The 12,525-nt window shown below is 30.7% G+C and overlaps 1 protein-coding gene across 1 annotated transcript; it reads left to right on the top strand.

Moving 5' to 3' along the window:
* The first annotated feature begins 4,973 nt into the window (after nucleotides 1-4,973).
* On the top strand, nucleotides 4,974-7,772 carry LOC145335242 (uncharacterized). The gene is made up of 4 exons (XM_080180977.1): nucleotides 4,974-5,051; nucleotides 5,893-6,008; nucleotides 6,408-7,232; nucleotides 7,766-7,772. The coding sequence occupies exons 3-4, from the start codon at nucleotides 6,409-6,411 to the stop codon at nucleotides 7,770-7,772; spliced, it is 831 nt and encodes a 276-aa protein (XP_080037103.1). The 5' UTR covers nucleotides 4,974-5,051; nucleotides 5,893-6,008; nucleotide 6,408.
* The last annotated feature ends 4,753 nt before the right edge of the window (nucleotides 7,773-12,525 follow it).

Raw genomic sequence — 12,525 nt, 5'->3', positions numbered from 1 at the left:
GAACTAAAATTAAAATGCCCCAACCCATCCTAGAATTTATATTAAGCTTCCTTAAAATGTAGAACTCAATCGGTTCAGCAATTATCCAAATCTTAAGACAAAAAACCTTACCATTTTATATAACAAGATAGGTAAATTAGGAAACTTTTTTAAATCTGATTTTTAATTATTTTATTATAAATTGGGTTACATGTAGGTATCTTGTTTTTATCATTTCATTGGTCGATTTGTCTGTCTTTCTCTCTATGCAAATCTCAATTGATGAATCAATGAACAAATTAAATGTATAACACTATTACAAATGTCGTTGTCCTAATATTATTTTTCAAGGATTGTATTTAATTCATATAAACAGGGATATAAAAGGATAGGACAATGGATGATAAATTTATATTCATCCCCAATGATGATAAACAAACTACCCTTCTGTGGATCAAAATTATTGGTTGAAAAGTTTAGACACTACAAGTTTAAAACCAACTAATCAAAATTCCAAAAGTACCCAAAGTTTTCGAACAAACGAACAATATATCGCAGTTTTAAAACTTTGTGAGGGTGGGGGTGTCTTACACCACCCTAAGTTTATTTGGAGGTGGGGGGGGGGGGTGTAAGAGGGGTTTTAGACCTTTGTCAAGAGTGGTGTATGAGGGTTGTCAGGCTAAGGGGAGTGCATCTACCCCTAATATTTTTTTCTAAAGAGTTGTATCCACCCTCTTTAAACTGGTGGGCGGATACTCTCCCCTTCTGCACACCTCTGCTTTAATTGCTTCGGTACTTTTGGACATTGAGGTACTTTTTTGTACTTGGTGTACTTTTAAAGAAATAGAATTTCTAGGAATTTTTTGCAAATTACTTTTCAGATATTAAAGTACATCTTTACTTAAAAAAGGTATAACTCCATAGAAGATTAGTTTCATGTTAGCACCCTATTTCATGTTAGCACGTATATTCTATATCCATTGAAATATGTGACATTTTTGTATTTTACCAACAATTAATATCAGGGGCGTCCAAGCTTTTTTATTTGGGGGGGGGGGGGGGGTAAAATTTTGAAAATAAAAATTTTGGGGGTGCCTACCGCACCCTTAAGCTCATTTTGGGGGAGGTAATCTTTATTTCATAGAGGCATTTTTTTATATTTTTTTTTTTTGGGGGGGGGGGGTAAAAATTGAAAATCCAAAATTCAACCCCAAATTCATTCGGGGGGAGGTAGGGGTAATCACCCCTTTACCCCCCTCCCCCTTGGACGTCTATGATTAATATTTTTTCAAAGGCATAAAAGTAACAGATTTTGTTTTGCTTTATACCTGGATTACCCCGACATGTTTGCTGGAATTCTGTGCGTGCCAGATTTTGAAATATTTAAATACAAAAATTATAAAGAAAAAAATGGAGGCTATTTAAACTATTATCTAAAATATCAAGAGAGGATGAAAAAATAGAAAGACAAAGTAAATTAGGTTATAAGATAGAAATCTTCAGGCTAAAATCAGCTGCCTATATTTAATACCAGCCAGTAAAATCATATTTATCCCATAGGTGTAAAGAAAGAAAAATAAGAAAATAAAAAACGAGAATTATAGAGTAGCTTCACCAAAAAATAAATAAATATATTTTAAATAAATTTTTACATTTCGTGAAAAATCTCCTTTCAAACTTAAATAGAATTAAAGTTCTTAATTTTGAAATATAAGGGTTATAAGGGCATGCACAAATATAGAAGAGATAGAATGTTTGTATGTGTGTCTGTCTGTCTGGTATTTGGTTCTCCTGAAGCAGCTTATAGTGCCTAACAAAAAATGACGTAATACAATACAAATAACCAATGATAGGCCAATAACAATAAAACTTCATATATACAAAAATAAGTATTTTTTATAGGGTTGGAGGGAGGAGAGGGATATTTTGTGGTATTTCCAACCTCCCAAATTAAAATTCATTATTTTCTTTGAAACGAAAACTTAATCCTTCCATTCAAGAAATCTTTAGGATGGGGTGACGCAACCTCCCCTGCTAGCAGCAACCTAAAACCTACACTGAATTAAGAGTTAACTTCCCTTTAAAATTAATCAATAGGTATTGCCATTTAAAAGATCTTTCTGGACATACATATATAAGAATCCAGAGGTTTTTCTCGCTCCACACACATACACTCACATCATACATCCTGTTAGTTTTGTATAATAATTACTAGGGTTGGGCCGGATTCCGAATATCCGACTGATTTCTAATGCCGGATATTCGGTATCCGGTAACGTTCGATATCCGGAAAATTACCGGATATCCGGCATTAGAAATCAGCCAGATAGTTTAAATATCAGGTATCCGGCCGGATATTAAAAATGGCCGGATATCCGGCCCAACCCTAATAATTACATGCAATGTATAAATTAAACATTCCTGCTGTCTGCCTGTGTGTATAACAAAAAGAGGCGAGCTTGGGGGTGAGATTTTCTACCTTAGATAGTGCACCTTCACCCTAAATGTGATCAAAATATTTAGAAAGGATGTCATTGTCAAGGCTTTTTGAAGGGATGTGGGTGGGGGATTTGACGTATTTACATATTTTAACTGTTGTCACTAACTAAGATCAATTAGACATTAATCAAGGAAGAAAATATAATGAAAGCGAAGATCCACAAATTAGACAGGCCTCTAGTACACTTGAAGTGGGGGGATGGCTAGTCGAACACCCCTCCTTTTCAAGTTTAGTTATTTAAAAGTAAAATATCTTTTTTAGGCGCAATTTCTTAAGGGTAGTGGAAACCTCCTTAAAATTAGATATACATCTTCCCAGGACTTAAGGGGTGCTACATTGTAAAGGTAAAATATATCAGTTCAGCGGTTAGCGAGATCCTTTAGTACACACAGACATTCTGTTAATTTTTTGTAGGTATTAAAATATCTTTATGGCATTAAGGGAAGGTGTGAATTAAAATTATATTTCTCCTTTTTTTTCTTTCTGAGTGGTATAGGGATAGGAAAGTGGATAATTAATTCATTTATATTGTCTGAAAGAACATCAGATTTACAAAAAAATGTAACATTTTATCAAAATTGAGAAAAGAAAAAAATGAATAAGAATAAGTTTTTGAAATAACAAGGATGACAACATCCATAAAAGCGAAGCACTGAAACGGTAGGACAAACGGACATTAACACTTGTATAGTGTCTAAACTGTATTATCAGAATATAAAAGTATAAGAGTCGAAGCAAAATTGTAAGTAAATTTGTTGAAAAACTTCTTGATACAGGATAATGTTTATTGAGTTTATGGACATACTTACATTTTTAGGATTTGATTATAGAGTTGCTTCGCTTAAAATATTGTTCTTTGTTGTCCCAGGAATCAATATACCAAAAATCAGATCAAACGGATAATTAGATCACATAAAAATTTGCTGTTAAAAAATTAGAAAAATCAACATGTTTAAAATGGACGTACGGACATTCTGGTAATGATTATAGAGTTGCTACGCTTTCTAAATCGTACCTAACTACTACAGGAATCATCATGCAAAGTTTGAAATCGATAGGACAATTCTAACATGCCTAAATTAACGAATAAAAGCTATCTATCTCGGACGGACGTACGGACGGACCGACCCTAATTATAGAAAAGCTTCGCTTTTAATAATTATAGAAAAGCTTCGCTTTTAAAAATAACCAAACATTTTCTTTTTGAAAATTTTAATATTGTCTGATGTAGCTGGACAAAGTGTCTCAACTAATCAGCCTTGTGACGTCATAATAATTAAGATATATCCATTGCTTTTTTAGGGTTTCCTTTTCCACTTCTCGCAACTCCCTTATTTCTATGACGTCCCATGGCTGATTTTTGAGACACTTTGTTCAGCTACGTGTTGATTACATCCAGTAAGATTTGTCTGCTTGTAGAAAAACTTTTTATAGGAATATTCGCTTATACCTAATTTATTACAATTAGCCAAAACAAGAAATGTTGCATTAGTTCTAGTGCTTGACGTCCCAGACAACATTTTATACCCATTGCCCCATCTTTATATCCCTGTCACTACTATAGCTTTAAGGCCCCATGATTGCCCGAGGGTTTTTTGAACCAGACTTGTAGAGTATCTAGTTTGAGCATTGTGCTTGCTTCAGAGGTTTCAAGTAATTATTTGATCATTAGTGAGGTATATTTAAAAATACTTTTTTTTTTAAAGTTCATTTTTATTTTTATGTGTTGGACAATAGTGTCTACAATAATTGAAACTCGTATCTGGTTAAAATAGTTAAAATCTACCCCAATTACCTCATATTCTCTCTTCCTACTGGATGAACGAACTAACAAATAAATGATGTCCATTTTAGCAACTTAAATTGACACCGATTTTTCCCCCTGTCAAAAATCCATGTATATTCCATATTAATTCTGGTGTAATATTAGGGGGTAAAAATTGTCTGATTTTTTTTGAAAATTAAATAAATTATTGTTTCATTTCTGGCAACATATAAAATAGCCAAGCTATTCTCTAAGTACTTTTAGCCAAAAAGGTGTACTGTCCGTTTTAAGTCATGCACTTTCATGCAATTTTGAAAAATTTTTTATTATCGGATTCTTTTGTTTGAAAATAAAGAAACAGGCAAATAGAATTACAGGACAGATGTTCAATAGTCACAAATCACAAAAATAATAGTTATTTCTTGCATCGTATTATAGACAGTTTTCCGCGGATATAGAATGTACAATAGAAAGATTAAAACCAGTTTTTTTAGCCCCGAGGTGCCGCAGGGACGGGATAAAGAAAACTGGTTTTAATTTATGATTGTACCTTTTTATATTCGTAGAAAGCTGGGTATAATACGATGCTAGACATAGTTTTATCGTATGGATGAGAACAGGTTCCTATCCACCGGATTCGAATGAATACGAGAAAAAAAAATTTATTTTGTTGTAAGGTTTTAAATAAAGTACACATATGTCAGTTGAATTTATGACTACTTATTTCAGGGTTTAAAGTTTATATACCTGGATTTTGTGTACATGCCTGCCAACAAAGAGAAGCTGCTTAGCCTAGCCATGAAAATTGTAAGTATTTGATGTCACTCAATGTGTTTAAAGATCAACTTGCCTCAGATGTCGATGTAAAATAAAAGTTATGATTTAAAACTAATTTTAAGGTTTTTTTACAAATGAAAAGAAGAGAAGTAGGGGAAGTTAAGAGAAGTGAAAAAAATAAGATACAACATTATAGATTAATAAACTCAGGAAATAGGTAATATGATTCTGACAAACAATTCTAGTGAAAAGTTCCCCACAACCCTCTTCCCTTATTTCTCCCCTTCTTACCAACTTACCTTTAGCTACATCTAAAAAAAGTTTTACATCAACAAAATATCTAATTTTCGGCAATTTCAAATAGAATTAATTGACTGAATCACAGCCCCTGAATAAACTGAACAACTGACAGACATAGAACTATAAGTTAGCTTCGCCACTAAAACATATTATATCAAAAGGTTTTTAAAAGAATTTTTTTTAATGATTAAAGATTTATTTCTTTTCTAATTTTGAAAGTTCAACATTGCAAGCATGATAAAAAATGCTTCTCTATTAAAAAAATGCGTAGATAAAAGTGTATTTGTAGAAAAGAATTTTTAAATTTTATACCCTAAGCACCTCGGGGCTAAAAAAACTGGTTTTAATCTTATAATTGTACATTCTATATACGCGGAAAGCTGTTTATAATACGATGCGAGAAATAACTATTCTCTCATTATTTTTTTACTTACAAAATCTTTTTTTCTTTATTTCATTTTTCTTTTCTTTACTCGTATTTTACTAACCAAAACCCTCTTTCTTTCCTTTCCTTTCTATCTATTACCATTTTATTCTTTCTTTTAATTCTTTTTTTTATATTTTAATATAGGAAACCGGATCAAAGAAATGGATGTATCTGAACAGTTTATCTAACCAATTCTGCAAAAGAAGAAGAGAAAAATTAAGATGATGGAGAATAATCAGGCAAGAAAAAGAACTAAATCAGTAAGTATGCTTTTGAAAATTTGGAAAAATTCAGTCTTCAAAAGCCATAAGCCATACTAAAAATCATGTATAGCATCATATTACAGATAATTTTCTATTAAATAACTAACTATTATTGTATTCAAAGTTATAATGTTTTTATTACATAATGAAATTATGAAAGATAATACTGGGATATCACCCAAATTTTGTAATCACAATTTCTTATTTCTTATTTTCAACCAATAGTTTTAATGTACAAAAGGTTAAATTTCATCATACGGATCAGCCACCAATTTATGATTTTTGACTTAGTTTTTATGCCAGTTTCCGAAAGGACAGTTATTTTCTTTGCATTTTAAAAAGTCATACATTTTCAAAAAAAACTAATAGCAATAAATAATCTTGTTTTCTTTTTAGAATGGAAGTAAACCTAGAAAAAGAGATGGATATGTCTAAACCGACAATTGATTTAACCAATCCCAAAGAAGATCATACAGACATAGCTTTCAACCATATAGAGATGATGGAAAACAAACAAGATATAGAACTGAAAACATTTTACTCACAAGAGGAATCTCAGTCTCAAGGTCCTAGCAGAACTCAGGTGAAAAAGAATCCCCTTAAGAAATTAGAACCATCTTATGATTCCTTCTGCACTTGCACCCTCAAACTTGGAATATATCCTTTGACAAATTGTGAACCTGAATATTCTAAGGTACTTGATGATATAGATAATACTACAATAAACTTTCATGGCCCAGCTGGTTCAAGTGAACACCTAAAAGTAAAAGAAAAGATCAATAAAATCAAAGAAACAATTGCTGAATTTTATTATGATAAAAACTGCCAAGTGATTGCTATTCCTAATAACTGGACAATACCAAAGAAGCCATCAGTGATTGGACTTCCAAACAGAGAGTCTCAAGATGAAGAGTTTTTGAACAAACATTGTGAAGAACTTCTGCACCATGAGATTGTAAGATTTACAAGAGAGACAAAGATGGAATGTCTGGTGATGAATGGATTCAATTCCCAAGATTGTCTTAAAGTTTTATTAAAAAAAGCAAAGAATGACAGAGGGAAAAATATGTTTGCTGCATTGAATAAGTTTGAAAATGAGATCAAAAATATCCTTGATATTAAAGATATATCAGAGGAAGAGCTAATACAGACAATAGAAGAACATATAAAATGGAAGGAAGGTGAATTGAACAAGAAAAATGTTAAGAGCTGGCTGTTTAAGCAGGGACTTATATTTTACATTATTCATAACATTATTTATGTGTTTGTTTTCTTAAGTATAATTTCATACAAATTTTCAGATTTTGCTAATTTTATTATTTAAAAAAAAAATGATAATTATAATTATTCTGTAAAATATAATTCAAATCAGGTCTTAAAGTCTACTGGAGAAGGAAGAAATCCAAACATTAGAGAAATTCCATTGAAGAAATTAGACAGCTACTATAATTATCAATACTACAATTTGAGTCTACAACAACAAAAACAGGAGTGGGATATACTGGTCATCTTCCCTACTACCAAATCTATTATAAACATTGAGGTGAAGCTTGGACCTAAAAAAAGAGGCAACAAACTCAATTTGCTTCATGAAGCCTCAAATCAGGCTGAAAAACACTTTTCTTACTTCCTAAAGTTATTTGGTTCAAAACTCTCTGAAAATTGGAAATTCATCAAAGCAGTCTGTGTTCCTTACCTGAAGGAAGATAAAGATGCTGATAGTCCCTGCAAACAATGCAAAACATTTATTCTAGGAGATAAAGACATATTTGATATATCTTCTTGGATTGAATTCTTGACCTGTCATATAGATCAAAATACGAGCAGAACAGACTATGAAAATTTGTTGTCAACAATTATAGGACATTCTTCCCTACAAGATTTTGTAAAAAATGGACTTATCATATCTCCTTTAGACAACTCTAAAATGATTGAGAGATCTATAACAGGAAACAATCCAGGAATATCAGGTGAAACAGAATATGATGATAAGTACATGCTCAATACAGAACAGTACAATGCAGTACACAACAAATCTTCTGTTCTTGTCATTGATGGAGACTATGGCACAGGCAAGACATTTGTACTAAAAGAAAGAGCTAAAAAGTGTGCTAATCAGAACAAAGATGATAAAATAGTATATATCAATCTCACAGGTCTTTTGATTGACAATGGAAAATTTGACATCAAAGATTATATGGAACCAACAATTATGGATCTCATTTCACACAATGATTTTATTGATTATGTTAATATTGAAGTAATATCCTGTCATAGCCTCTTTAATCAAGCTTCTTTTAAGGAAAATATCACAACAACTGAAGAGGTACTCAATTATTCACTAAATGATTATCTTAGCAAAAATGAATTTGTACACATTTTCATTGATGAAATGGTTCCTTCATTAAAATTTTGGCTAAATTCATCTGTTAAAACAATCTGTATTGCAATAAAGGTTGATGCTGTGAAAAGTTTACTGAGTAACACTTGGATTGATTATTCAAAACAAAATCTTGCAGCAAGACATATTCATTTGAAATCAAATATGAGAAATTCAGAGAATGTTTTACAGGCAGCAAATAGCATTAGTTTTCATAAAAGCTTTACCTTAGTGCCTAATAAAAACATTAAAGGAAATCAAAATTATTTCCACATTAGCAATGGTATGTATGATTTTAGCCTATTAGCTGTTGCTGCCATAAAAAAGTATTTTACTGATATTGAGAAAGAAAATATTGTAGTTTTAACTTCAACAAAAGAGCTTGCAATGAATATCTACCAAACAATTACCAAAATTATACCAAACTATTGTGCTTGCATGCATCTTTCTTCATTAAATACTCTGACTGAATATTTAAGGAATCCCAAAGGGATATTCTGCACATCAATTGACAGCTTTCATGGAGCTCAAGCAAGAAACAGTATTGTTGTATTGGATAGCCCAGTTAGTGTTTCCCAACGTAGAAACTTTATTTTGAGAACAATAGCCTTAGAGATTGTTATTTTAGGAGACATTAGTTTTAACCTAATACCAACTCCAGGATTCAAGGAAGATAAAACTCTTCATCAACTCATACCAGAAATAGAAACAACTCTTAAAAACAAGTTGAAATGTGTTTTTTACTGTTACAAGAATGTATACAAGTTTGATTACTCCAGCCTTACTTTGGGAATGTTAAACAAATATTTAATCAATAATCTTGAAGAAAATCTTGTTATTTTGAGCCATCAAGATAAAGATGTGTTTGAAATAATAGAAAAGAAAGTTTCTGATGTGTTTAGCAATCTTGTATGTTCTTTCTTCCCTATGAATCACAAATACAAAGAATGGAAAAGTATAATTAACAATCTTCTACAAAAGTCAGGACAGATAATATTCCTGCAAATCTTAGAAGGATGTGAATTTGATGAGGTATGTGACTTTCTTTCTTTGACAAAATATGTTCTAGTGTTTGCTGGTGTGCAAGATTTGTCAAATGACTTATTACTGGAATTCAAAGGAAAAAGTAAAAATCTAATTCTTCAATCTGGACCAAAGATTGCACTGGTTATTCATGATGGAAATATTGAGAATTTTACCAATTTTTCTGAAGATTCATTATTGAAAATTTGTAAGGACCATAATCTTCACAATTTTATCAAAATTACTATTGCATGTCAACATTACAGAAATATATACAAGTTGGATCAACCTACTCTTACCATGGCAGTACTAAACAAATTTTTCAACAATAAACTTGAAGACAATCTTGTAATTTTTGCTGATGAAGGAAAAGTTATGTTTAAATTGTTAGAAAAGAGAATCTCATATATATCAAGTGATATTGTTTGTTCTTTCTTTCATGAATATGGAATGAATAGGAATAGTGAAATCAATGATCTATTACAAAAACCTGGACAAGTTATATTCTTACAAATTCAAGATAACTATGATTTGGATCAAGTATGCAACATTCTTTCTTTAACAAAGAATGTTTTAATGTTTGCCATTAAGAAAGATTGGTCAAATGAAACACAAAAGATATTCAATGCAAAGTGTAGAAATCTTATACTAAATATTAGACCTAAGTTTGCACTAGTTATACACGATGGAAACATTGAAGATTTTACTAGCCCACCTGATGATCCGTTTATTAATATGGTTGAGGACTCTAATCTTCATTTTTATTTAGATTATTTCGATATTTTAACACATGATTGTTATCATTACAAGAATATATACTGGTTTGATCAATCTTCCCTTATCATTGGTGTTTTAAAAAAGTATTTCAACAAAAAACTTGAAGAAAGTCTTGTCATTTTGACACCTGAAGACAAAGATGTGTTTGAATCATTAGAAAAAAAAGTTTCTGCCATATCAAGTGATATTACATGTTCTTTCTTTTTTGTAAATGGTATGAATGAGAAATATGAAATCAATTATTTACTGCCAAAACCTGGACAGATAGTATTCTTAAAATTATCATATGGCTATGATTTCTACAAAATATGTGATATTTTTTCTTTGGCAAAAAATATTCTTATATTTGCTCAAAATGGTGTTGGGTTGTTTAAAACACAAATGGAATACTTTAGAAATTTAATTATAAATATTTTCACTAAGTTTGCATTGATTGTACATGATGGAGGAATTCAGGAGTTCACTGGCCCACCTCATCACCCATTTCTCAATATGATTGAGGATCTTAATCTTCATGATAATATACTTGTTAGACAACATTACAAGAATATACACAAGATAGATGAGCCTAGTCTTACCATGGCAGTATTAAAAAAGTATTTTAACAATAAAATTGAAGAAAATCTTATCATTGTGACTCATATAAAAACAGGAAATAAATACAAGTTTGAATCATTACAAAGAAAAATCTCTAGAGTATCAAGTGATATTGAATGTTCTTACTTTTATGAATTTGATATAAAAAAGAAAGAGCAAGAAATCAATGACCTACTACAAAAACCTGGACAAATTATATTTTTAGATGTTCTAAACTACAATTTCTTATTCTTTAAATTATTAAACAATCTTTACTTGGCAAAAATTTTTCTAATTTTTGCCGGTAAGCAAGACGGGTCATTGCTACTTGAGCTGAAAAACTTCATTCATTCTATACCAAAGTTTGCACTGGTTATACATGAAGACCATTCTGATGGCTCATTTCTGAATTTGATTGAAGACTCTAATCTTCTTTATCATCTAAACATTGTTACAATTGATTGCCATTATTACAATAATAAATCCAATCTTGATGCATCTTCCCTTACCATTGGAGTTTTAAATAAATATTTCATCAATAATCTGGAAGAAAGCCTTATCATATTGACTTTTCACAGCAAAGCTGTGTTTGATCAATTGAAAAAGAAAGTTTCTGATGTATCAAGTGGTATTACATGTTCATTCTTAGCTGATTATGAAATTCCTGAGGAAAGTAAAATCAATGATCTTCTGCAAAAATCTGGACAGATAATATTTTTAGAACTTTCATATCATGATAGTTTCTATAGAGTATGTAACATTCTTTCTTTTGCAAAAAATATTATGTTGATTTCTGGTGATAGAGATTGGAAACAAAAAATACCAGAAAAATATATGACACACTTACGAAACCTAATACTGAATGTTAGGCCAAAGTTTGCTATGGTTATACATGATGAAAACATTCAGGAGTTCACTGGCCCAACAAATCACCCATTTCTGAATATGATTGAAGACAAAAATCTTCAAAATTATATATACACTTGTTTTCATTACAAAAATATATACAAGTTAGATGATTCTAGCCTTACCATGGCAGTATTGAACAAATTTTTCAACAATAAACTTACTGACAATCTTGTTATTTTTACCCATAAAGGAAAAGATATGTTTAAATACTTGGAAAATAAAGTCTCTTATGTATTAAGTTCTATTACATGTTCTTTTTTTCATGAAATTAAATTAGATGAAATCCAAAATCTTCTACAGAAATCTGGTCAGATTATAGTGTTTCACATTCCACATAATTTTGATTTAGATGAAGTTTGCAACATTCTTTCCTGGGAAAAAAATGTTCTATTTTATACTGATAAGAAAGATTGGTTAAATAAAATGTCTGCTATTGCAAGAAAAAAGCAGGGATACAATGCAAAATGTAGAAACTTAATTCTTAATTCTAGACCAAGGTTTGCACTGTTTATTCATGATGGAAACATTAAGTTTGCTGGCCCACCTAACAAACCATTTCTGGACATTATTGAGGAATTTAATCTACATGAATATGAAGGAGTTAAAGTGAGAATTAAATGAATGTTTTCATTTTTTTTGTTTTTCTTGTTAATAATGTTATTAGTTTTAAGTATTATAAAATAAATTTTAAACATAACTTTAATTTTATATTATTTCGAAGCCAAATTTCGCCATTCACATCCATTTCTGGTGTTTTAAAGATAATTTGGGTGATTTTAACCCTTAATGATCAGGGGGGGGGGGAGAGGATGTTCAGGGGGAGGGGCCAGTTTTACCTATGATGATATT

Source organism: Acartia tonsa, chromosome 13 (assembly GCF_053477335.1).
Source record: "Acartia tonsa isolate MP-2025a chromosome 13, ASM5347733v1, whole genome shotgun sequence".
Classification (NCBI taxonomy): domain Eukaryota; kingdom Metazoa; phylum Arthropoda; class Copepoda; order Calanoida; family Acartiidae; genus Acartia; species Acartia tonsa.
The sequence above is the reverse complement of the archived record's forward strand: the minus strand, read 5'-3'. Positions and strand labels throughout refer to the sequence as shown.

Bases quoted from the DNA above. Each gene is read 5' to 3' on its own strand.
- LOC145335242 (XM_080180977.1), top strand. From the start codon at position 6,409: ATGGAAGTAAACCTAGAAAAAGAGATGGATATGTCTAAACCGACAATT.